At 38.7% G+C, this 27,955-nt stretch overlaps 1 protein-coding gene across 1 annotated transcript in view; it reads left to right on the top strand.

Moving 5' to 3' along the window:
- Positions 1-27,955, top strand: part of kiaa1217 (KIAA1217 ortholog) — a 167,255-nt gene that overhangs the window by 114,449 nt on the left and 24,851 nt on the right. The window contains 6 exon segments of the mRNA XM_030123051.1: positions 6,338-6,533; positions 12,053-12,251; positions 15,560-15,653; positions 24,198-25,060; positions 26,591-26,695; positions 27,200-27,249. Of these exon segments, the coding sequence (XP_029978911.1) occupies positions 6,338-6,533; positions 12,053-12,251; positions 15,560-15,653; positions 24,198-25,060; positions 26,591-26,695; positions 27,200-27,249 (1,507 nt within the window).

Here is a 27,955-nt window from a genome sequence, read left to right as displayed (position 1 = left end):
TGATATAACATAAAGTGTTCCGCTTTGTGAAATCACGCAACAGTGTCATTTTGTATTGAAATGGCTCTTTAATATTCAGCGTGGGTAAAAGGTTGCTCATTTCAAAGTAATGAGAAGCAAACCATACTGTACTTGCATGGACAAAAGGTGCAAATGTAGTCAGCGAATCCACACACGAACGCAGACGGTCCTGACACATGTGCGGCCAGCCCCGCACAAACAAACCCAGACGTGGGTTTTCTTCCTGATGACAGCATGCTGTTTGTCAGACCACTGTTGCATAAATGTTTTCAGGATGTCCTGGGTTCAGGTCAGATTTTCTGGAACAATAGCCCGACTCGCTCATGCACACACTCAGTCCCTGCATTTCTCTTTCAGAGCACACACGACACAGAGAGCTCACTTTTCAACTGCTTTCTTATGTTTTTATCCGAGCGTATGGTTGTTTATCGAATTGTTTGACATCTGCGAGATATAAATCTGAAGCGCGTCCAATTAGTCGATAAAAGTTAGGAGCTTCTTAAATTCACTTGTCATCAACATGCAAAAAGGGGTCAGTGCTGTTGATGTACTCCCAGACCTCCAATGAAACACTTAAATCATGGTTAGCGTTTCGCATCAGTCTTATAAACATAACCTAGTGACACTGGCTAAAGCAACACACAGATAAACCACTAAGATTAACACAGACAGTTGTTAATTTCGTTGACACTTTTAAGATCTGTTTTCTAGACACGCTCCTTTCCACATTGCTCTTTTCATCACTTTATAACTTGTCATAATTCTGCATATAAGCTAATGTTGGCGTCTCAGTTTCACATCCATCACAGCTGTCAGAGTAAATGTGGTGTACAAAGGGAGTGTGTGCTGAAAAAGCAGAATCACAGGCTGTACGGTTTTGACTGAGGCAGGAGAAATCGCCGGTGTGGAATGTACTGTAGGTGTGAGCGGGTTGCGGCAGGTTTTACACCGCTAATCAGAGGGTGGCTGTGGTTTTCACATCTGTGGCCTAAAGCGGGAAGTGGTTAACTGGGACAGGAAGTGGCTTTCAATGCAATGCACTTCAGCCAAAAAAAAAAAGAAAGAAACAAAAAGGTACACGTGTGGATGCATGAAAAGCCAAAAGTCGGAAAGGGATGAGTTGGTCTCACTGTTTGACCTTTGGTGGGTTTCCCCATTTGTGAGATGTGAACGGATGAAAAGTGGTTAAACTTAATTACTCCTTTCAAAAGGGAGACAGAAGTTCTCATTTGCAATTTCCTCCACTTTTTTATCTGTCTGGTTCCACTTTAACTATCTTTTCTCCCTTTTACATTTCTTCAGTTGTCATATTCTTTCTATTGTAAGGCTTTTATTTTTCAGTGTAGTTTGAATTTCACTTACTTTGCATTTTTAGACCAGATTAGATTTATTTATTTGACATCCATATCAGTTGAAACTGCTGCATACAATAGGAATATGTACCAGATCCACTGTATTAGACAATAAAACCCTGATTTATGATACATCTACAGGTGTTAAAAAGTGTTAAAAACAGTATGATGTTTAAGAATATGGAAAAAAAATACCAGAATTCTCTTTAAGATAAAATTTTGATTAAATAATTTGATGAGTCGTATCAGTCATTTTAAGGAAAAATTTACAACCTTTTGCAAGTTGTAGCATTTTAAGCATTAGGGTTTGAAAGGCTTTGTATTATAACAGAAAAAAAACTATCTTTACTTACAAGTTAACGAAAAGTTTAATTTTAACCTAAAAACCTGAACAGTAACCAAAACCATCTACTGATCTAAAATTGCATATATTCAGTTAATGATATATTTTGCAATAAAAGTTACTTTTTTCAGGTTTCTCTGAACCTTTGAATTTACTCTTACCTTTTATGAACATCTGCACGGTCAGTAAATTAAATATTGAAACATACCTGATTTTCACTAGAAATGCAAAATGCAGAGGATAGTATTACTACAAAGAGGGTTAAATATAGAGAAATAGATTTATTTGGAAGCCACCTCAAAACTAGTTTCAGGTCATTAAGGGTTAATGCATCAGCTTCAATTGAAGAAGACTGAATGACATTTTATCCACTGATGAATGGAATTTTAAAATAGTCAGAGAAGTCAGTTAATATTCCTGATTCATTATTTTTCATGCAAAAATGTACCGAAAGCGTTTTAATAGACAGGGTTTGTAACCGTGCTTGAAATCCTTGAAAAATGCTTTCATTTTTGTTAAACTGTTTGAAAGTGCTTGCAATTATAACTGTGATGTGATTTATTTATTTATTTATTTTTAATATTAACTCGGTTAAGTCTTCTTCAGTTTTTCTCCATGTTATTGGACAACATGTTGATGGTTTACTCCAAATTTTATTGTATTCCACCATGTAATCCCTTATTCTGCCAAGTATGATTACTGGTTATTATTAGGGATGCACCGATCTGATACCAGTATCGGGCATCGGCTCCGATACTCAGTGTGTGTACTCGTATTTGTACTTGTAAAAGTAATCTGATACAAATGCACCGATACCACTTACAGCCATGTGACATTCACAGTTCAGTGCAGCAGGTACATGGCGGTGGAATAATGTGTGTGGAGTGTGAAGAGTGTGGAGATTTTTCAAAATAAATGATGGAGACAAAAGTAACGCTGACTGCAAGTAACGTTACAGACACAGACAGATACGGACGCAGCGTTCTGTCCGTCCTCTGCGTACATTCCATCTGTTTTCCAGGTGCTGGTAGATGCGTACCCAGACAGAGAATACCAGCGGGAACTGTGGAGGTAGAGGATCTGTTCAAAGAGCGACTGTGTGAGTTAGAGAAAAACTACTGACAGATTTATGACAGCTACCCAGGGCTGGGCCGGGGGTACGGAGCGGTGCGGACCACCGTCAGCAGAAGTGAAAATGAAACTTATCGCTCATTTCTCTTTTCTCTTCCTGCTGAAGCTGAGCTTTTAAACCTTACCAACGAAAACGGTGCAATACTAGTATCACATTAGTGTTACCTCTGTCGTCTCCATGTTTGTTATTACTGACTTTCTTCTTCTTCTTCTCAAAAAACTTTACTCCTCTTCGTGGTATTTGTCCAGTATGGTTAATTCAGAGCGGCGCCCCCTGGTGGATTAATTGAGAAACGTTCATTCCAACACATTAAATGTCAGTAGCAGCACTTTGTTCCAGTCAGACTAATGACAACGACAATAAAGCACATTTACAAAAGGAACTAAGAACTGGAATGGGATTATTAAGTACTCGTATCGGTTCTCGGTATCGGCAAGTACTCAAATGTAAGTACTCGTACTCGTACTCGGTCTGGAAAAAAGTGGTATCGGTGCATCCCTAGTTATTATTGTTGGAGTTTTAGTCTGACTGCAGGTTCCACCTCCTCCACTTTGTCACTGTAGTAAATATTGAATTACACCAACCGACCACTCTGCCATAATTAGTACCTACAGCTGATGGAGTAAGTGAAGATGACTCACCATTCCCAAGGGTGACACAGTAGCATAAGAGAAGAACGGAGGTGAACAGTTGCGTGGGAGGGCTGTCAGCGACGACCCGCCATCACCGAACACCTTCATGAATCATTCAGGGTTCAGATTCAGTTTCCCAACACATGTGTGGTTTCAGGTGACATGTCAACTCCATGTGACCTACGCATGTTAAAAGGTGACTATCACCATGTATGAACAGTACACGGGCACAGTTTTAGTCATGTATTTTTAATCTGTTGGTGCTGCAACCTAAGCGTATTTTAATGGAATTACAGTAGATGAGTGATGGCTCAGCGGTTTTGGCTGCTGTGTCAGGTCGCCGTGGAGACGCCTCATGCTTCGTGACTGGACAGGTACCACACGCCAGTGATAATGTCGACGATTGTAAAATAAGGGATATAACACTTAACTGACGATTGCTCTTAATTTGAAATAATTAAATGGAGGCGAGTTTCCATGTCATTAAACTCGAAGAAGCTTCTAAAAGGCCATTAGTGCTTTTAAAACCTCCTACTGACGGGTTTTAGAATCTGTTTAATACCTTTAAGTTCATCCTAAGCCTCATGCTTTTTGCTTTTCTTTGCTCTTGTGTTTACTCTGATTGGTTTCCATGGCTCCTCTGTTTTGTTTGATGGCCATTTATTTTTCCATCTCACCCTCCCGTTGGCATTTCTTAGCCGTTTGCTTTTCGTTTCCCTCTTCTCCCCTCTCTTTTCCCATCAGTCCTTGCAGGCCATGCTCTCCTCTCTTCACTCTGAGCTTGACATTCAGAGGTACTTGATGAAAATCCAATTGCCCCACAGAGTTAGTCAGCCTTTTTATCTTATCTGCATCGTGCCATTGTGTGTGTGTGTGTGTGTGTGTGTGTAGGTGTGTTTGTCAGTGTGTGTGGTTGTTTTTCCTCGCTAACATCTGCTGTTTGACCGTATTTCTAACCCCCGTGCCCTCTGTCTCGTTTAGCATCTGCCATCGCTGTTCCTGCCAGACACATACTAGTTTTAGCAATGAAAGCTCCGCAAATGTCGGCTACTTTTAGAAATATGCCGAAAATTCCTAAACCGACTGTGAGAAGAGCAGCATGTGCTTATTGGTGTTTTCACGATAACCTGGCGGACCTGGCCTTGTGCATCGAGCAGCATTAGCTCTAGAGCGCCACACTTCTTTCATAAAAGAAGCGCATTTCATAAAGGGCCCAGTGTTGCCCGAGCCCCTCAGTATCTGTCCCACCTGGTCCCTGTGGTCCAGATCACCTTACACCGCCATAGAAGAGCTCAGCAGCCTCTGTAGTCCTGTCACACATTGTCTTATTGTAGCTGTGGCTTAAAGATTCCACGTAATGCGGATCTGATTACAGAACCAGGCATCTGAGCTTTGAGTTTTTATCACATACTATTTCCTCTTTCTTTTCTATCCTTATTGTAAGTTTCTGTTTGATCTTTTGCACAATGCAAACTCCTCTTCACTTTCCATATAAAATTTAAGTGACTCTTTTCATTTGGTTAGATTTCTCATGCTTAATAGCTTTCAGCGTTATGGATTGTGAGACCGTATGGGTTTTGAGCATGTTTCGGTGAGATACGACTAACATTTCTTTCTATATTTGCATGATTGGGGTGTTTTGGTTTATTCCATTGTTTTGTTAAGAGTCAAACTCCAAAGTCAACAACAAAACTCTTTTATTTAAGCCTGAATGAATGCATGTGACTCTTTTTTTTTTTTTTTATCAGTTTTTTTTATTTATTTTCATTGTGCATCTCCAAAAGTACAATACAAAAAAAGAAAGAAATTCACATGATATAAGATTTTGTGACACATAAAGTATACCCCCCCCCCCAGAACCAATGGCAACCCCCATACCAACCCAACCTGGATCTCAAAATACGAAAACCACTAATAAAAACAAGTGTTCAGAGAATGCAAACCTCCACTAAGCACCCCCAACGGTGTGCATGTGTGGATCAACTATTTCTTTTTAAATTAAACAGTTTCAAGGTTGTTGTAGAGCAGAAAAAGTTGAAGCTTGGTACCAGTCATGTGTATGTCAAATTGTACTACATTCCAATCAGTATTTGTTGAGTTATAATGAAAAATGTGTCATAAATGGGATTTTCAATGTTAAATTGAAATTTTCACAGAGTCCACATTCCACAGTGGATGTGGACAATTTTGTTCCAGATACAAGATATTGTTATAAGCTACAGGAATATCAAATTGGAGGCTAATCGGAGTTGTTTTGAATTTTTTTTATGAATTTTCAAAAATTGCTTAATGATGAGAGATAGGAAAATTGTAGATTTTGTGACTTTGCTGTGACCTTGAACTTTGGCCTACTTGGCCCAAAATTTAATGGGTTCGTCCCAGGGCCTAGGCCTACCTGTGGGTAAAATTTGGTAAAGATGATTGTAACAGTTTTCCTGTAAAGTTGCTAACAAACAAACACGCAAACAAGCAAACACACAAAGCAAAGTGATCACAAAACCTCCTGGCGGAGGTAACAAATATACAGATGAAAGAGAATATAATTTACAGATATAAACAGAAAGGTGATCAGGATAGTCATAGATAATTATGTTGCACTCTTTCTTTAACCATAACGTAAACAGCATCCCACATACTAAGGGTTTTTCGACTGGCTGCATGTGTCCGGGAATGCGTATGACTCATATCGCAGTTGACAACGTCTGTGGAATATTCTTTGATTTTCCAGCTCAGACAAATGCATCACGATTTAATGTTTTACACCAAAACGCTGCAAAGCATGTCCTGTGTCATTCTTGTGTTGTTTCCATGGTTTCACGTTCATCACGTATGTTTTCATGTGTCTCCCCCCCTCCAGAGCAGAAGCCCAAAGCACGGCCCCAGCCCCCAACCCAGCGTCGGGGACCAGGTGGACCACCTATCACTGGCCTCCCTAGACTCACTGGATGCCATGTCTGACGCCGACACGCCCACGGCCTTCACCCGCGGCACCCGGGTTCGGGCCAGCCTGCCTGTGGTGCGATCAACCAATCAGACAAAGGATCGCTCACTTGGTACGTTGTTTATTTGTTCATTTATTTATGCATGTATATATGTATTTATTACCTCCGCCAAGGAACAGTGGAGGGTATGTTTTCATCGGGGTTTGTCTGTCTCTTTGTTTGTTTGTGTGTCTGTTTGTCTGTTAGCAAGATAACTCAAAAAGTTATGGACAGATTTTGATGAAATTGTCAGGAAATGTTGATACTGGCACAAGGAACAAATGATTAAATTTTGGTGGTGATGGGGGGTGACGGGACTGATCTGCCTTAGCGGAGGTCTGGGCTCTCTGAGTGATTTTCTGGTTTGTTTATTTATTTATTTGTCACTGCAACTTTTAGCCAGTTTACTATATAATTTTTGATGTATATCTGGTCTATTAAGACCTTTTTTTGGAGAAAAAAGCCTCTGTCAAATATTTTAAACTGACTTAATTAATCTGAATAGACTGAGGTGAAAGTGAACTGACAATCATTCATTCATTCATTCATTTCTTTCTTTTTTTTTTTTTCATTAAATCTTTATGGACTGAGGTCGAGTATATAGACAATGTATACAACAAGAAAATAACAGAACAAGTTTGTCAGGGGGAATACACTACAATACAATGTCCAAATCAGAGCAAATACTGATGTTTTTTATAGCCTTTTTGTTTCCAGATTTATCTAATAGCTTTAAATTAAGTTCAACATCTTTCAAAAAAATAAATATTTGGTTTTGTGTTACAGAACTTACATTTGTGAATGAAAAAATTAGCAAGTAAGAGACATAAATTAATTATAAAAAAAAAAAAAAAAGATTTTTTTGTTATTTTGTTTTTTTCCTTTTTGGGGCATCTATAATAACAAAATAATACATTTTTCTGTGATATGGCAAAGTCTCTGAAAACATGGTTGATAATAAATCTGCTGAAGTCCTTCCACAGTTTCTTGGTGAATGAACAATGTCAGAAGAGATGCAAGACAGTCTCTGGATGGTCCCCACAAAAAGAACAGCTTATGTTTATGTCTTTTTTGAATTTCAACATGTAGAATTCATTCATTTCTGTGTTGAGTAAAGTTTTTTTCCTCGTCATCATTACTGTAGTTGTTGCTTGTTGTTCACTAATAGACATGTTAGTCACCCAATCCTAACAGCAACTTTTGGCCAGTTTACAATACAATTTTAACATATATCTGGTTAAATAATTTGAATAGACTGAGTTGAAAGCAAACTGGCATTAATCATTCATTCATTTATTCATTTAACTATTTATTAATTTATTTTTTCAGTCTTGACTAAAGTTTTTTTCCTTATTATCATTTGTTGTTATCTGTTGTTAACTAATAGACATGTTAGTCAGCCAATCGCCATGGCAACTTTTGACCAATTCACAGTATAGTCATGTATATCTGGTCTTTTTTTGAGAATATAGAGTCTGTCAAATATCTTAAACTTACTTAAATAATCTGAATAGACTGAGGTGAAAGTGAACTGACAATAATCATTCAGTCATTCATTCATTTCTGTATTGAGTAAAGTTTTTTTCCTCGTCATCATTAGTTGTTGCTTGTTGTTCACTAATAGACACGTTAGTCAGCCAATCGCCACGGCAACTTTTGACCAATTTACAGTGTAGTCATGTATATCTGATCTTTTTTTTGTATATATCTGGTTAAATAATCTGAATAGACTGAGGTGAAAGTGAACTGGCATTAATCATTCATTCAGTCATTCATTCATTTATTCATTAATTTGTTTTTTCTGTCTTGAGTGAAGTTAATTTAACTACAGGGTGGGGAAGCAAAATTTACAATGAACATTTAGTTGTTTTTTCTCAGCAGGCACTACGTCAATTGTTTTGAAACCAAACATATATTGATGTCATAATCATACCTAACACTATTATCCATACCTTTTCAGAAACTTTTGCCCATATGAGTAATCAGGAAAGCAAACGTCAAAGAGTGTGTGATTTGCTGAATGCACTCGTCACACCAAAGGAGATTTCAAAAATAGTTGGAGTGTCCATAAAGACTGTTTATAATGGAAAGAAGAGAATGACTATGAGCAAAACTATTACGAGAAAGTCTGGAAGATACTATTAAAGAAGAATGGGAGAAGTTGTCACCCCAATATTTGAGGAACACTTGCACAAGTTTCAGGAAACGTGTGAAGGCAATTATTGAGAAAGAAGGAAGACACATAGAATAAAAACATTTTCTATTATGTAAATTTTCTTGTGGTAAATAAATTCTCATGACTTTCAATAAACTAAGTGGTCATACACTGTCTTTCAATCCCTGCCTCAAAATATTGTAAATTTTGCTTCCCCACCCTGTATTTATTAATTTATTTTTTCTGTCTTGAGTAAAGTTTTTTTTTTTCCTTATCCTCATTTGTTGTTACCTGTTCACTAATAGACATGTTAGTCAGTCAATCACCACGGCAACCTTTGGCCAGTTTAGAGTACAATTTCTGTGTATATCTGGTTAAATAATCTGAATAGACTGAGGTGAAAGTGAACTGGTATTAATCATTCATTCAGTCATTCATTCATTTATTCATTAATTTGTTTTTTCTGTCTTGAGTGAAGTTTTTTTGCCTTATCCTCATTTGTTGTTACCTGTTGTTCATTAATAGACATGTTGGTCAGCCAATCGCCATGGCAACTTTTGACCAATTTACAGTATGTATATCTTTTTTTTGAGAATATAGATTCTGTCAAACACCTTAAAATGACTCAATCTGAATAGACTGAGGTAAAAGTAAACTGACATTAATCACGTATGATATCCTACAATTTACATTATTTTATTATAATCCTGACACAGCTTAAGAACTCCTAACCTCACTGTTTTCACCTTGACAGTAAATGTCTTTTCCTCTTCGCTCCACCTATCCTCCCTCCCTCCTCTTTCCACCTCGGCTCACAGCACTGTTTTAATTAGAATTAATTTCCTCTGTATAGTGAAAGATCGTAGAACCCATCCAATATATGCCATCATGCTATTGACAGGATTAGAAATGGGTCATCTTATCAACGCTTGTAGTGCTTCATTTGCATCCATGTGTGGAAACTCTGCAAGTTGTGTTGAATTAAGTTTCTGCATTGATGTGAGAGTGGTGGAAAGAGTCTGAAAACTCCCCAAATAAGGTACAAAGACTATAACTTTAAACACCATAGTCTTGAAATATAGCTTACAACTCAGTATGGCATGTACCGCCGAATAATAGCAAAACATCTGCGTTTCATGGCTTTTGAGCAAAGTGAAAATAAATGAATCTACTGGGTGTCGTTTTCCACACTTTTTTCGGTGCCAGTTGCAGCTTCTGCTTCGCTTGTGAGGCAGAAACGCAAACTGGCACAAACACACTGATAACAAATGTGATTTAACACACTTCTATGCACAAGCACTGTCCCATTTTTTTTCCCCCGAAAACATCAGGACAATGCATTAGGACAGCGGGGGGTTATAGTGTGATAAAGGGGAGGAGAAAATGGGGAACCGCTTAACTACCGTAGTGTCCCTCCCACAGTCTTTCACACACACACACACACACAGAAAAACACACATTTCTTTGGGTCCCAACGGACATTTGGAGCTTCTTAGTGTCATCTGTTTGTGGTGTGGGAGTTATAGCAGGATCTTTTGAGTAAATAATAACACCCAGAAGAAATCAGGAAGTTCTTAAACTCACGTGTGAGTATCACATTCATTCTAGATCACTGCATCATGAGGTGTTTTTTAAAGGATGTATTATGTGGTTGTAATATGCATGTTACACCTTTTGTGTTTTGTTTCCTGTATCTGCATTTGTAGAATAGTTTTCATGACTGGTGCATTACTGTACCTAGAACTTTTATGCTTTACTGTGAGAGTGAAAAATGTCTCAGACCTCAGACAGTCTGCTATTTTGTACCCATTTGGTCAGGAAACCCACTGGCCATTTGCTTCCAATCCAGAGTGAAACCATGCGCTCAGGAATGTAACACGACTCCTTGTCAGAACCGAGCTATTCAGTTTTGTTGCAGCGAAATGAAACGGATGGTAAAAGAATTCAGATCTTCTTAATGTACGCTCAATCAATGGCGCTTTGTCATCAAACTCATTCGCTGTAGTTGTTAACATCTGGATGAAAAGTGGCCGGCTGTTAACATAACAGCTCTCAGGGGGAGGATGAAGTTTTTTCTCAAAATGGGCACTTTGTTAACTTATTACTACCTAGACAGACCAGAAAGGAGCAATGGATCGACTCAGCAAATTTTATTTCCTGGATTTGCCCTCTCTCTGTCTCACTGTCTCGTGGAGCATGTAGGATCTTGTATAATATTTCACCAACATCTGGTAGCTTTTACTGGCTCTGTCCTTTTATGGGGTTACACCAAGTAAAACCGTACCTCTTTTCCTCAAAGCAGCTATTTTCAGTGAACTAAGTAGATGCATAAGTGACATTATGCAGTGATTTAACCTGTCAAAAAAAATCTTTTTTCTTTTTACAGTATATCAGATATAACATATGAGGACAGATCCTTTTAAATGTCATATATTATGACTAATAGTGCAACCGCAACTTAGTTCTTTTCATTGGAATTGTTCTTTTAATATAAATAAAAATCAGTGCTACTCTGTTTGAAGCAATGAATCATAGATTGAAATGTTTCTTTCTTTTCCCTCTCATTGTTTATACAAGTGCAGTATGGGCGTGTCCATAAATATTGTGGGAGAGACATCTGTTTTTGTAAAGCACAGTACAGAAGCCCCACCCAGAGGTTCAGAGGTTCAGGCTTTGGTCTGTTTGATGCACAGCTTTGACTGTTCCACCCCAAACACACAGCCCTGCTTCTGTCCTCCATTCCTGCCCAAATGACTCTGTAAATAACTTCAGCAGTGTGACAGTTTTCTTTCAATATACAACATGCAGAAGTCCTCACAAACGGTTTATCAGCTCAAAGCTTTTAATGTTCCCTCTGTCACTATTCTTAGTAAGCATTCATTCTGAAAAATCACAAGAATGACGTGCACATGAAGCCACATATTGTGTCTATGCAGGATATGATGAAGATAGCACTGTTCACCCAAGCATGAGCACACACATATCCTGTGCAGGCCAGCAAAATATTCCACTGGTATAAATGGTAAACGGATTATGGTATATTTTTGTACAATTATTTTTTATTTCCTTTTTACCGGAAATCTGCACTGTGCCAGGCTCTTGAGCAGCCACAATTGTCCATTGTGATGTGGGCAGAGTGCCAAGTGGGCTTAAATAGAACAGGACTGGCACAGGAAAAGGTGTTATTTGCTTAGATCATGTATTGGAGGTTGTTTGTGGTTCACCCAAACTGCAAAAAGCACACCTTTTTGTCAAACAAACTCTCTTGTTTTCTTTTTTAATTCTGTGCTAAATGATCTGCTGACAGAAGCGCAGGAAAAAACCCACTTTGATGACTCTTTATTTAGCATTACAGCGGTCTGTTGCTTTACCAAATCTGTGTTTCATGAGTGTTTCTGCAGTTCATAATTGTAAAACCTCTGCTCTCTGTTTGTAGGTGTGCTGTACCTGCAGTACGGAGACGAGACCAAACAGATCCGCATGCCTAATGAGATCACCAGCATCGACACAGTCAGAGCTCTGTTTGTTAGTGCCTTCCCACAGCAGCTCACCATGAAGATGCTGGAGTCGCCAAGCGTCGCTGTCTATGTCAAAGACGACATGAGGAATATGTACTACGAGCTCACAGACGTTAGGTAAAAGTGCACTTTTCTATATCATAAACAGTGCTGTGCAAGTTACTTCCAAACTGTAATACATTAAAGATTACTTGTTACTGGGTACGGTTACATGATGTGTTTTAAATCCGATTTATTTTTCCAGAAGAAATTAATTTGGAACTAAAGTATTTTCTCTTCTGTTTACATGGAAATTAAACTCGAATAAAGGTTTACATGAGAAACATTTATTCTCGCAGCCCTTCTGTTAGCTTAGCTTAGCATAGTCACTGCATTTCCATGGTCACACGTAGCCAGTTTTTTAAAGGTGATTTGTGGTCTTTTGTAAGTGATTTTGTGAAATCCGATTCTCCCTAATTATTTCTTTAGATCTGCGACTTACTGCACTCATATAATCTTGGGACTGTTGTGTTGACGGAAGTTGGAAAATCTTTTTGTTGGAAGGGATGCATGCGCTAAATTAGCTTTGCTTTACCCTTTTAGCTTTAGTTTTTATTTCCCCAGATTTTATTACTGCTGTAAGTCACATCGCCATGATTTGAGCCTCAATTTGTGATCATATTGACCCCACCGGACTAAAGTAATGATTAGGGAGAACTGAATTTCACAAAATCACTCATAAAATACTACAAATCACCTATAAAAGCCTGGCTACGTCAGACCATAGGAATGAAGCGATTATGCTAAGCTAGGCTAAGCTAAGCTAACAGAAGGGCTGCAAGAACAAGGCAGTCGGTGCACTGCAGTGCAAACTGATTTGCCCACTTATCGAACTCATTAGTGCATGACAAATGAATGAATGAAAAACAAGTGGTGAACTGTTCCTTCAGGGTTTTCCAGGCTGGTAGATCCCATCAGAATAGCCCACTGGAACAGTTTGGGTTGACTAGACTGCAGTGCATATTCTTCCGCCAGTGCAGAATGTGTGCGTCATCACGACAGGACAAGACAACGAGCATGCGCAGAATGGAAGGAATAAAGTCCAAACGGAATAAAGGGTTTACATGTCCGAGGAATAATTTAGACCGGATTCAAAAGTGGATTAAACCAGTGACTTTAATCAGGTTTAAATTTCATCCAGACTTTTCTTTTTCAACTAGAATAAGGTGTTTACATGGCAATCTTAAATAGGATCTAAACTTTAATCAGATTAAACCAGGAATAAAAGTTGTCATGTAAACGCACGGGGTGTTATTTAAAAGTAATTCTTTACCTTACAATATTCTCAGAATTGTAATGCGTTACATGACTCCTGTATTACTTTTGAGTTACATACCGCCTCTAGCATGTGCCCCCACCCCCACCCCCAATACAAGAGACAGGCGAGCCTTAGGATGAAATACATGTGGACGCATAGCTCAGTAAGTAACACTATAGTCTATGATGTTCGAATCCCAGCAGGAGCACTTGCATTTTTTTCAGCATTTTGTGTTCAAACAGGGGGTGTGTAGATAAATCCGCAATTGATAATGAAATCTAACTAGTCATAGAAATGTTAGCTTACCTTGTCATTGCTGATCACAGGGATCATGCTAACTAGAGGTACAGAATAGAATAGAACAGAATAGAATAGAATAGAATAGAATAGAATGCCTTTATTGTCATTATACATATGCACAACGAAATTAAAAGAGGTAGACCGATATATTAATGTTTTTCAATATCGGCCATCCGCCTTTTTTTTTTTTTTTTTTTTTTTTTTACAAAAAATCAGGCACCTGTGTGGGCAGCACTTGAAGTTCAGTAAATGTTAAAACAGTACTATGTGTATGTGTATTAATACTTTCATTTATATTGGTGCATAAAAATCTTAAATATCTGAGTGTTTCAGTTGTATTTTATGGTTAATGTGCTTTAAAAAAAAAAAATCGGCCTTAAATATTGACCTCAAATTTAAAAACATTGGCATCGGCCTTAGAAAAACCCATATCAGTCAATTTCTAATGCTAATTTGCTTCTTGAAAGCAGGGTTAAGGTTAGTAATGAGCATCCGTCCATGTGGCCAGTGTACTGTCTTCTGCTGTCTTCACCCATTGGCTGAACACCAGTAGGAGATAGAACTTTACAGACGCTTTTTTGATTCCTTAAAGTCTCATGGTCTTGCTGTTTTTTGTTTGTTTTTTTCATTTGAGTAATAAAATTATGAGCAAAAAGTGTGTTGTAATATGCTATTGAACATGTACCAAGTAAAATATTAACAAAAATTTATTATTATTGCCTTACACAACTGCGTGGCAGCAAAAAGTAATTAGTTACTGTTAGTTACTTGTTACTCTCAACACTGATTATGAATGCAGACACAAAGTACAGTTAAGTTAGAACTTTGCATGCACCTTAGCTAAACAAATCCAGTTTTTCCCTCTTGCGGGTAAATATTTTAACATTAGGACTTGTGAAAAACCTACTGTAGTTTGAATGCATTTGTATGTGATACGATGTGTATTGTACTGGGTTTTCACACTCCATTTGTGGAAGGAAGTGGAAGTCTCATAAAGCTTCACAGTGTCACAGCTGAAGGTCTTGTCTCTTTTCCCTCCCTTTGCACTTCCTGCATAAACTCCCATTACAGAGGGCAGGAAAGTTTGTTGCTTCGTTTTCCTCTTTGTTAAAACAAAGCAGGAAGAAACTCAATGAGAGAAGCCTTTTGTGAAAGTTGAAATTTTTAGCTCTGTTTTTGTGCTTTGTGCGTTACTTAGATGTTTTCAGGGTTTAGTTTCCAAAGTGTTGCATACTGTGTTCTGAATATGATTTAAAAGCATGAAAACATCCTCCTTATTTTATTTTATTTTATTTTTTTTATTACTTGTACTTTTGCACCTTCCTTGTTTTGTATTCACCACCATGTCTAAACCAAAATGCAACAGACTCTGTATGGCAACACAGCCATATATACAGCCATTTGTTGTAGTTGTTTTTCGGAGGAAAGTATTACTCCTGGAGTTGTGAGCAACTTTGCCCTGCAACTTTGTCTGCAGAGTTCCTGTTCAAGTGTTCTGTGTACTTTGTGACTAATTCTTTATCAGGGCTGTAAAACATTGTCTTGTGATTCTTTAAGGCTGGTACGAGCGTCCAGGGTGTATTACCGCAGCAGTTTTAAGAAGGAGAGGCACAAGTAAAACGATTTATGTAGCCAAGCCTCATTGAAACACGGTATTAGTTTGAGATTAAGAGGAAATGTCACATAACAGAGGACTATCAGAGCCTCTGTCAGGGTACGTGCCCCTGGCAGAGATCCTGAAGAGAACCCGACTGAGGCAGGATCGGCCACGGTCTGATGGTGATATCTGGGCTGCCTTCTTACCACCGGACCCCTCTTTCCCCTACAGGAACATCACAGACCACTCCTGCCTGAAGGTCTACCACAAAGACCCAGCGCAAGCCTTCAACCACGGGCCCAGACCTACAAACGGCGATGCCAGGGTAAGTGTTTATCTTGTAAAGACACTGACATATCCAGCTTTGGCTCATTAACTGTAGCAGCTGCAGTGAGGTGGCCAGACTGCTGCTGATAGGATGGTAAATCCAACCTCCAATTCTACTCATCCTGTTTGCAGTCAAGGGAAGGAATGTCCCCCTGCCTCTGTTTAATCTGTCCAACGGGAGGTCTCATATTGTTCTCCTGGGGGCCTCAGATTGGGCCTCGTCTGTACGCTCTGCTGCAGCTTGCTTAAGGGACAATTGAACTCACTTCTCAGGACTATTTTTCTTGTTCAGTCTTCCCGTAGTATCGTCTATAATCTCCTTCTGTTGTTCTGACTGTGGTTTGTTTGTTTCCTGCTGATGTAACAAAAGCAAAGCCCCAAAGAGCCCTTTCCTCAAACATTTTCTCCTCAAATCCGCCTCTCTAATCCGTCTGACCCTTTATCTAACCTGCCGCTCCTCTCTGCCGGCTGCAGATTTCCAGACAGCGTTATGGCACCATTGTGATACAGCAGAAATTACGTTAGCCTCAGCTATAATCCTGCTGCCACATACTGTAGGTGTCACATCAGTGTAAAGGGAAATTGATAAAGCTAAAAAGGAGTGATGAGGTAAACACGATGATGGTTTAAAGAGGTCTCGGCTCAGGTGGCGTGGTGACTTTGAGATGCTGTAGAAAACCTGTTCATTCTCCGCCGCTGACAGACGAGTTGCCTCGCTTTGGCTGGCTCTGTGATGGGGTCCTTCAAGGGGATGTGAACAAAAGACAGCATGGAAAAAAATGGCAAAAAAAAAAAAGATACAGCTGAAAAAGTGAAATGGGAATTTAAAAGCGCAAGCAGTTTAAAAGCAAGAAAGGTTGCACGCTGGGAGTAGTATCAAGATCAAGCAATGAGAGGAACAGTTTATCTCTTTTTTTTGTCCTGACTTTTTTTTTTTTTTTTTTTTTTTTTTTTTACCTAAATTTCCTTTTTTTTAATATAATTGCGGGACATGCTGAATCATCAAGTTTCAAAAGTATAATTTGTACAGAAGGATTTAAAATGTCCTCAGGCGAACACTGGGAAGTTCAGGAATGAAGTTGAGATACGGTGAAGAAAAGTGTTGTCATTAATAGTTCTGTCACTGTTTAACTAAACAGCGATTGACATGGGTACAAAGACTGGACATAGGTAGATGTGAGGTGTGGTGGAGCTTCAGTTGACAACATGTAATACAGGATGTTGTATTTAGCTTGTAAAGTCTAAATGACATTACTATGATAATATTTCAGCATTGTATATGTATGTTTGTATCCTCCTGAGACCCAGAAAAGTAAAGGTTTTGGCTTCTATACATTAAATAACTGTCTTAGAAACAATATAATCCAGCAGTTTTTTAGATACTTTACTTATTTTTTTTTATTTTTTTCTTAATATCTTTATTGAGTTTTTCATATAACACACAAAAAAATATAGAAAAAGAATGAATACAAATATAAAGCAAGAGGCTGGAGAGACATGAATGGAAAGTGATGCCATACGTAACAAAAACTAAAATAGTTTCTGTTCCTTCACACATACAACATGTCATTATGAACAGCCAAATATACAAAGACACAAACCAGCATAGATAAGCACATAAACAAACAAACAGTGCTGTCTAAGACAAAAACAATCATAACAACAAAAACAACAGGGGATGGGGTCATATCATACATAAACAAAAAAATCATACATAATACATAGAAATGAGAGTAGGGGAAATCCAGTTTTATTTTTGTTTTGTTTTGTTTTTTTTTTCCATTCCACCGCAGTAGCATCATTATTATCAAGTGCGAAGTAATTCAGGTAACCTGCTATGTGTTGACCCATACTGTACTTTCTCACTTATGGTCCACCAGGCCCTTCAACACAATGGTAGTTAGTCTAGTACCAATATAAGTCAGGAATGGGGACCAGATTCTATAGAAAACCTCAGTCATACAGGAGTTGGACAAAATAATGGAAACACCTTAAAAAATCAACAAAATATAATTTAATATGGTGTAGGTCCGCCTTTTGCGGCAATTACAGCCTCAATTCTCCGAGGTATTGATTCATACAACTTGTGAATTGTTTCCAAAGGAATTTTAAGTCATTCTTCAGTTAGAATACCCTCCAACTCTTTTAGAGATGATGGCGGTGGAAATCGACGTCTTACTTGAATCTCTAAAACTGACCATAAATGCTCAATAATGTTGAGGTCTGGGGACTGTGCCGGCCATACGAGATGCTCAACTTCATTAGAATGTTCCTCATGCCATTCTTTAACAATTCTAGCTGTATGGATTGGGGCATTATCATCTTGAGGTGAAGGTGTTTCCATTATTTTGTCCAACCCCTGTACATCTAGACCAGGGGTGTCCAAACTTTTTTTCAAGAGGGCCAGATCTGATAATGTGGACATTGCCAGGGGCCAGTGGTCCCTTCAGACATTTTTAAACAGTAAAAATTACATATAAATGTGCTGTTCTACAACAATTTTATTTTCATTGTCACAATATCATTTTTTTAAATGGCAGTGTAACCAAATCTACGCCACTCAGGTGTGAACAAATTAAAAAATAAATAAATAAATAAATAAAAAACAATTCTGCCTTCCTTTCACATCTGGAGTCAGATAACATGGAACAAACTGTATAGAGTATCTTAAACTTCCAAGTTGATAAAAATCTTAACCCCACATTCATTTTAAACATGACTTATATGAGTAATCATTACTCATATATTACTCAGTAATGCAAAGTCTGTTAACGTTTAAGATGAAAACATATGATTCTTACTCTTGTCTTTCACAAAATCATTCAGAAAGTAATATTTTGTGTCACATCTACAAGTACATAACACCAGCAGTTAGAGGCAACTAACCTGGCAACTTGGTAGCCTGCCTTGGTGGTGAATTCATTGAACTCACATGTTCACATGAAGAGTTACTGTTGTGAGTTTAAAGCAGCTGGAATTTGCTTCACTTTTTCAGAACGCTCACTCCCTGCTAGCTTGTCGTATGCGTTAGCATGTTTTGTCTGCTTGTGTCTCTTTACATTGAATTCCTTAAACAAGGCAATAGTCTCTTGACAAATTAGGCAAACACAATTGTCTCGATTTTCAGTGAAAAAAAATTGTAATTCCCATCTCTCCTGGAAGCGGCGGCCCTCACTGTGAACTTCCGTTTTTTTATTTACAGGCGCCATGGTTAGAAATTAGCGAAAATGGTTCACGGCGAAGTCACAGAGCCAGATAGAGTTAGAGTGGTGCTGCCACCATGAGATGAAAGGAGGAACTGCATTTGGAACCTTTTATGATTCATGGACTCGGATCAACAGTCCAAGTGGGCCATAAATAATACATTATAAAACCCAAGCTGTGGGCCGTATTAAATCTGACCGCGGGCCGTGATTGGCCCCCGGGCCGGACTTTGGACATGCCTGATCTAGACCTATATGTTAAGTATTCCATGGGTAACATGTCAAAAATAACCTTATGCCATCCAGCTATTGTGGGGGATTTAGATACTTCATTTTTTAAATTTACTAGTTTCATGGAATGTCCTTTGTATTGGACATCATTTTTTGCTTTTTGTTTTTTAAGTACGGCTGTGAAACTCTTGTCTCCTACAGAGGACAATAATGCATTGCTGAGTCTCAAGAGGATATGGTAAGATTATGGGAAACAGCTCATCTGATGAGAAACAAACACAAACTCCACTTTTGTGTGTTTCTCAGTTGCTGTAAAACATATGGCTGCACATTTTTTGTTTGCTTTGTCTGTCTGAACTCATAGTTGTGTGAAAAAGAAAGGGGTCTTTCTTCTGCGCGTGTTTTTTTTTTTTTTTTTTTTTTTCTTGGCAACCTCATTTAATAATGAAATAGAAACCTTGGCGATCAAAGCAGGCAAGCAAATACTATAACCTAATGAGCTGTACACCTGTTCAAACAGTATCGTGGGGGGTATTCCTCACATCTGTTTGGGTTATTGAGTGTCCTCTTATGTTGCAGGAATACCAGGCCTCAGATCACATTGGAAAACAGGACAGACTGAAGCTTTTTTGGCCAGTGAAATCCAAATAAAGCTGTGTGTGGTTATAAAAGCAAGAAGTATGTGTGTCAGTAATTGGTTTAAGATGGACAGATGCACAGTGGAACAACTCCAGTTAACGTGAATTGCTATTATGTGCATATTTAAGGAATGCCAAGTAATGCTTTATAACAGGTGTGTCAAACTCATTTTAGTTCAGGGGCCACATTCAGCTCAGTGTGATCTCATGTGGACCAGACCAGTAAAATAATAGGCATGATAACCTATAAATTATAATCCAAATTTTTCTCTTTGTTTTAGTGTGAAAGTTAAATAACTTTATGAAAATGTGAATAACAACCATGCACACCCTGAAATATCATTTAAAAAAATAAGTGCCATTTCACCAATATCATGTTGTAGCTTATTATTCACGCGATTTACAGATCACAGTGGATCTACAAATGCAAAAAATATTTGTAACAGGTATTAAATTGTTAAAATTGTAATTATTTTTCTTAAGAAATGTCAGGTTTTTCATATTTGTTCAGGTTAGTCACATTCTATTGTGACAGGATTTGTAAATGTCAGTATTCTTATAATGTAATTATACTTTTTTCACATTAAACCAAAGACAAAATTTGGAGGTGTCATTATTAGTAGGTTATTATGCTATTATTACCCCACCCACTGAAGGGGAGGAAAGGGGTATTGGTTTTGGTTCGGTTTGTTTGTTAACAGTCTAGCAGCAAAACTATTGGTTGAATTCATACCAGGTTAGGATTATAGATTACCAGTGACCCAGAATAGATCTCATTACATTTTGGGAAAAGTAGGTAGAAGTGTAAATTTTTCATTAATTTTTAAAATCTTTTTTTATCCCCTATTTACTTATAATGGGCGAAATTTCACACGTCTGTAGCAGCAAAATTATTGGTTGAATTCATACGAAATTGGGTTTGTACATTGCCAGTGACCCAAAATAGATCTCATTACATTTTGGAAAAAGTAGGTAAAAGTTAAAATTTTTTATGAATTTTTTAAGTCTTTTTTTTAATCCCCTATTTACTTATAATGGGCGAAATTTTACATGTCTGTAGCAGCAAAATCATTGGTTGAATTCATGTGAAACTGGGTTTGTAGATTGCCAGTGACCCAGAAGAGACATGGTTACATTTTGGGAAAAGTAGATCAAAGTTAAAATTTTTATGAATTTTTAAAATCTTTTTTCTTCTCCCATTTACTTATAAAGGGCAAAATTTCAATTGTCTATAAAAACATCAATTTTGTTTCAATTTACTTCAAACTTGGCACATATATAGAGGCAATTGATATGCTGACATCAGCACACACAGACATAATGACATCAGAGGGATCGATGCCAAAATAAGCTACAATACGCGCGAGGGGCGGGGTTTGTTGTGCTTGGCACCACTTGTTTTACTTGACATCACATTCAATTGTATGTTGCCCCTGAACACCCTTGAATGCTAATATTTTCGATGTAATTTTTGCACTTCTGAGATTCATCCTGCGGGCCAGTTTGGACCATTCAGCTGGTCGATTTTGGCCCGCAGGTGTTATGTTTGACACCTTTGCCTCGTAATGATCAATAGTGGCTATCAGTGGTCATGTTATGTACATATAGCTGGAGAAGATATTTTGTAAACAGCTTGTGAATCATAGCAGGAACTGAAATGGCAAGCAACTGAGACAGACCCTTCCAGACATGCTGCCCTCATTATCTGAAGCTTACGAGGCTGGTGGAAATAGAGAGAGTGGTTTTTAAAAGAGTCAAACTCAAACCAAATGTTCTGAACACGGCCTCTCATTTGTCCGGCATGGCTACTTGAGCTTATTTTTCAAGCCTTTACTTCTCTGTTTTGTCTCAAAGCAGTAATTTATGCATCTTGTTCAGAGGAATATAAAACCTTCATGAAATCAGCATATTTTTAGGGATAGCCTATTTAAAGGACTGTTGATTTTCCAGAGGTGTAACATCTGTGGGGGATTGATGAGTGAAGTGTGTTGGCCCAAGCTGTGCTCTTATAAGGCTGTGCTTGAGTTGACAAAGCAATCACAGACTTTATTTGGGGCTTCGGAGAAATTACTGCTTAAGATAGCAACAGTTCTTTTTGTGCATGTAGTCAAACTTCTTGGATAGTGAAAGTCATTAGGGTTTGATGATAGCCCGCAGTGACTCTGTGCTTCTCAGATTTCCTATTATACGTTTGTCTGCTTGGTCAGACTTGTTGCTGCCATATTTATGGGATGTGCTCTTTCTGTGCCAGCAAGTTTCCTTCTTTTTTTTCTTTCTCTTTTGTTATTGCAGCCAAGCCTCCGCCTTTTGTTACTGTACACTTTGAGCAGTTGTTGTCTAACTCTTACAGACACACATGTAAACCCACACAATGGTGTCACACCCATTTTATTGTGCTCCGTACTCTATTAATATTTATTGCCAGTGGGTGAAAAAACAAATAAATAAATACCCTGAAAAAGCACAATGCAAAAAGTGCAGCTACTAGCCTATCAGAAAGGCTTCTATTTGGTTTTGACTTGTCTTCTTGTGTAGGTGCAGCCCATGAGTCATACCTGAAAGAACAATAGCTTGTTTGACAGGAACAGAGAGTTAGACAGAATGAATGATTGGTGACTCGGCCACGCATGTGAAAGTGTGTTATATCTACATCACATATCCAAAGTATAAACATATACTTATATCTGTATAGGCTACTGTTTGCAAACTGTTTGTTTTATTTATTTTTTCTCACACAGATGCTTGTTTAATTATATAGAATATAAACCCAAGCTAACTGATAATAACTTTAATTATAATAACATATTTCATTATGACCAGATTCGCTACAAGTGACAATAAATTATGTGACTTTAGAATTATTGAAAAATGGTAATTGACAGTACATTAGTGTGACAGATAGGGCGGTGTATTGGCAAGAATCTGGCGATACGATACAAATCACAATACTAGGATTGCGATACGATATATCACGATATATCATGATACTGTTAAAAAGGCAATTTTTTTGTTTGTTTCTTTTTTTTAAATGATTATTTCCTTGAAGAATTGAATGACACCCGAAATATGCACAAATACTAAACACATTTTTATTTGATCACAATAGGATCTAATGCTATATCACAAAATGTTCCTCTGTTAACACTTAGATTATGTTTTACAAACATTACAGTTTAAGATCCTGTTCAAATGTTGATATTCTATTAGTTCATAACTAATAGATGTAACATTATAACATTATTTTTGTGCAATCCCAACAAAGGAATTAACATCTGCCTCTCAGACAGTAAAAAGTGTTTTTAGGATGATTCAAATGACCATTATTTAATAAAACAGTATTAAATGATAATAAATAAAATGTAAACAAGAAAACCAGAAACCAAAATGAACCTCCGCCATATCTGCATTTGGATAAATACCTAAAAATATCGATACAGTACTTTTTAATATCGATACAGTATTGTGAAATCAAATATCACAATATATTGCAGAACTGATATTTTCTAACACCCTTAGTGACAGATGCAACTAAACTTAGTCCACAAACAAACAGTCAATTTTGATCTAAACGAAAACCTTTTCTACACCAGCCTAGGTATGGTAGTTGCAGGAAACACCTTCAGTTAGTTATACTTATTTCAAAGCCAACTTGGTTATTAACATGTTGTGAATGTATGCATTCTGACAGTGAAAGTAGATTTTAGTACACTGAAAATGTCAGGTAATTTTGATGAAATATGGTAATACAATTATCAGCCTTTGTACAACATGTATGCCTGTAAAAGTTTCAATTCATTGTTAGTATTTTTACCCTCTACAGCCTGACGGCACATATATTTTCCTTAACCCAGAAAGCCACTTCAGTGAAATGAGGACAGGTTTGTTGCGCAGTTCCCTGTGAGGCTCCTTTATGGTTGTTGAAGCTAAAGAACAACAGACCAGATTAGTCGACTGTTTAAACAGACGAAGCCGGACAAATGTTGCAAATTAACTGACCTCCAAGACACAGTGTTCACTCGGAGTCAGTCTCAGCTCTCAGAGCAGGTCCTGAAATTGCAAGTAAATCAACTCGGCTTACAAAAAAAAAAGACAAATCCTCTCATCCAAAGAAAAAAACGTTACGCAGATATATTGCAGTATTGTTTTACAGGAGCCTGGGGGTGTAATTTGCAGGACTTTCGGTGAAATGATTTTGATTTGGGTATCATAGCTCTGCAAGTAGGTATTTTCTGCCTCTGGAAAAATTGCTGACAGCGTACTTCCTTTGAAAAGCAACGGTGAAAACTGAGTTAAATGGATGTTTTTGTTTCAAGGGCAGCTTCAGTGAAGAAATACAGGCTACATAAAAATAAACAGAAGCTGTCAAAAAGACGGAGCTGCACATAAGTGAACGGACTGATAATATCTAACATTTTTACTTTTGTAAGTGTATAATCATATTTCTTTATGCTTTGTGATTTTTTTTTTTAGATGCACAGTGATATGGTGCATGCTGGTCGTGATGGCCCACACCCACTGAGACAGCCCCCCATGGGTCCGCCACCTCACCATCCCATGCAGGGTGCACTCCCCCCAACCCCCCACTCCATGCCCCCATCACCTTCCAGAATACCATTTGGCCCACGGCAGGGCTCCATACCTGGCAGCGCCACTATCCCGAGGGACAGACTGTCTAATGCCAGCGCTCCTGTACGGTCCATCTCGCCATGTCCCAGCGCCATCCTGGAGAGACGAGATGTTAAGCCAGACGAGGACATGAGTGGTAAGACCCACAGTCTGTCGAGGGGAAATGAGGGGTTGTACGCAGACCCGTACTTGCTCCAAGAGGGAAGAATGAGTATGGCCAGTGCCCATGGACCACACCCCAACGCTGGGCTTGATGGTCCGGAACACAGCATGGGGGGGTTTCACCGTGCCTCCATCCGCTCCACAAGCTCTTACAGTGGGCCCAGCCCCACAGACTCCATGGATCACCCTTCTCTGTACAGACAGAAGTCCAGAAACAGTCAGCTGCCTACGTTGGGCTCCAAGACTCCGCCTCCATCCCCTCACCGGATGGCTGAGGTGCGGATGATTGACATCCACAGTGGGCCTCCTCATGGCGTGCCTCCTCATGGCGTGCCCCCTCATGGTGTCCCCCCTCATGTTGTCCCCCCTCATGGTGTCCCCCCTCACGGTGTTCCCATGGAGAGGAGCTCACCTGTCCGCCAGTCCTTTAGGAAGGAGGACATGACAGGGACCAAGACCCGGGCCAACATGGGATCACCGGTAGTTACAGATCTCCAGGGTCACCTACAGGGTCCCGCCCCAGGTGCCAATGAACACCAGACACGGTAAGTCTGAAGAAAGAATATTATATCAGATCATACTAGATTTATACAATTTAAATGATGATATTGCATGGGAGCATGGACTAACTCTGCATCCCAGATTCACTCTAACCATCAGCTTCTAATTTACAATTCCTTACTGGTACTCTATTTCATCATCCATGATTGAAGTCAACAATATAACCTGCCCTCTCACTGTCTTGAGCATCATGTTCTGCCCAGAATGCATAGACTAATGCACATGCATCAGTTTGGAGTGTTTATACATCCAACTCTGCTTATCTAACCACTGTTTTTACAGTCTCTATTCCAACAGTGGATTATTATTATGTTAATTGTTATTGAGTGAGAAGACCAAGACAAAATTACCATTGCTGAAACAGGATAATATCTGGAGACCCCTTTAACCCACAGTATATTTTTCTGTCAGTCTGTGACCATTGTTCAAGAAACAGCCCAGCTGCAGAGCCTGTTCAGATTGGATAATCCAGCAGACAGTTTGGTTCTTAGGCGGGATTGTGTGTTCTGTCTGAGAACATATAAACATAAAGGGCAAAAGGGATATTTGCCACTTAGCCCAGTGAGCATGGTTTTACTGGAAGCGACTAAGAGTGAGGTTGTGTATACCTAGGAAAACCAAAGAAAATATTGACCAGTTTGGAAAAGTATTTAAAATGGCCCAAATCAGTGTGTCAGATCAAGTTGGACCACCTGGGCTTTCCAAACCCCCCCCCCCCATTAGAAATACCCTGGGAATCTGGGAAAAGAGTGAGGAATTTGAAAGGCAAAGTACTGTACTTAACCTCCAAAATAAACTTAGTTACAACACTGACTGCCCTCTAGTCAGAAATATTCACGTTAATGCACTGAATGACACTTCTCCATGCACTGTCACTGACCCTTTTGCACAGTTAAAACCACAGCCCCCACCATGTCCTCAGCTGGCACCATGTCATAACAACATCTGGAACCAAAAGATGCTCTTTTTTTTTCCAGCCTGGAGGTTTACCAGCCAATCTCACTGTACAGTTCCATATCAACCCCTTAGGTGGTAGATTGTCTTAAAGCAGTGTAATCTTCAGACTGCCCTTTCACTCACTTTTCAGCTGCTTCATTTTGTGAGAAAGTCTTGTTTTATTTTGAGGAAAGACTTCAGCGTCTACAGACCTGACCCTCAGGAACTTTTTTTGTCTTTAGTCGGCAATCTTGTTTATCCCATTTGGATTCTCCTCCTGCCAGGTGTGTTTCTATTTCTGAAGAGATTGACTCAAGTACAGTTGCACGGTAGTAATTCAGATACTATTTATTTACCGAAAGTCAATATTTACTCAGACCATAATTGCGAATCAATAGTAAAAAAAAATACCACCACATATACCCACCCAGATTTATGAACAGGTAATTAAAACAATGATTATTCTCTTACAGCCCTTCCCTTTTTTTTTTTATTTTGAGCTAATATTTGCTCAACTAGCAGCTGCAATATGCAATAGGCCTCAGTGATGAAAGTAGAATCTTCTGATGTTTCAACAGAGAGCGAATGAAGGCTATGGAGCAACAGATTGCCAGCTTGACTGGTCTTGTTCAGCATGCACTTTTAAAGGGGCCAAACACTAGTGGCACCAAGGAGCCTCTAAGGTAAGCAATCACAGTATAGGACAAAACGAGGCATCAGGAGAATAGGGTTCAAGTAAAAAGCCATCCAGCCAAAGTGGAAACAATATAGGATCCCTCTCTTCATGGCCATATCAAACACATTTAGCTTAAATAGCAACTGGTAAATAGGAAATAGATTTGACTGTGAGTCTGATTTGAGAGTAACTTGCTCCCTGGATAAATGGCCACTATGTATCTGGCTGCAGTTCAACTCTTTGCATTTCTCTGTGTTAATGTTTGCTTGACTGTTACTCTGAAAGTTTTAGAAATGCAGTAAATTTGTATGTTTTTGTGCCATGTTGAACCCCAATGGAGCCTGTTAACATCATTAACATCATTTTACCCTCTGGTTTGTCAGTCTTTCCCATCATACTTTGTTTTACTACCCCTACTAATACTAACCTGTAGTTCCAAAGTGCCTAAGGATACATTTGCTCCTGTTATCAAATACCTTTCCCTGATTAATGTTTTTTTTTCTGGCTGCAGCGAGAGACCACCAAAGACATCATCTCCAGCCCACAGCGCTCACAGCTCAGGTTAGTATTACTGTTGTTCTGTCCTGTTGGAAGATCCCCCCCCCCCCAAATAACAGTTTTAGCGCCATAATGTCTTGTGCAGACAAGCCCTTACATCAGTGTCAGTCAACAGTCTGCAATGAACACTGGAAGGAGGGAAAACAAAGTCAGGATTCTTAGCTTGTCATCGGTTCATATTTCCTTCCAATCCTTTCCCTCGTACATCTAGTTTAATAGGAGTTAAGAGATGAGAGCCAGCGAAGCTAACACAAGCCCCTGAAAGCACTACTTAAAACAAGATGCTATGACTTTCCAAGCCTGCCAAGATGATTCAGCGATTCAGTCTCAGCTCTGCAGACGTCTGTGGGCAGATTTTGGTTTGATAAAAAGATCTGCAACTCCACCGGTGGCACAGAGAAAACACAGAACTATTTATGTGGCTTGGGAGCTTATCATATGTTGCTCTCAGGGGTTTTTAACTTGCTATGTTGTGCTTGAATACACAGTATCTGCAGAACACTAGAAAAGTTACAGGTTGTTCTTTAATCTCTGCAGACTGCTTCACTGTCTCTGTGTCACGTATGAGAAATCGCTGCCATTTATTTGCGAAGTGTCTCAAATGTTTCTTCGTTGTCACAGCTGTCCTTCCTTTCTGCTGATGCACTTTTTCTCCCCAGTGCCCAAAACACAGCAGACGTGTACATTGTAACCTGTACTTCAGGTCTAG

The sequence above is a fragment of the Sphaeramia orbicularis genome, chromosome 20 (assembly GCF_902148855.1).
Source record: "Sphaeramia orbicularis chromosome 20, fSphaOr1.1, whole genome shotgun sequence".
NCBI classification, from domain to species: domain Eukaryota; kingdom Metazoa; phylum Chordata; class Actinopteri; order Kurtiformes; family Apogonidae; genus Sphaeramia; species Sphaeramia orbicularis.
The sequence above is the reverse complement of the archived record's forward strand: the minus strand, read 5'-3'. Positions and strand labels throughout refer to the sequence as shown.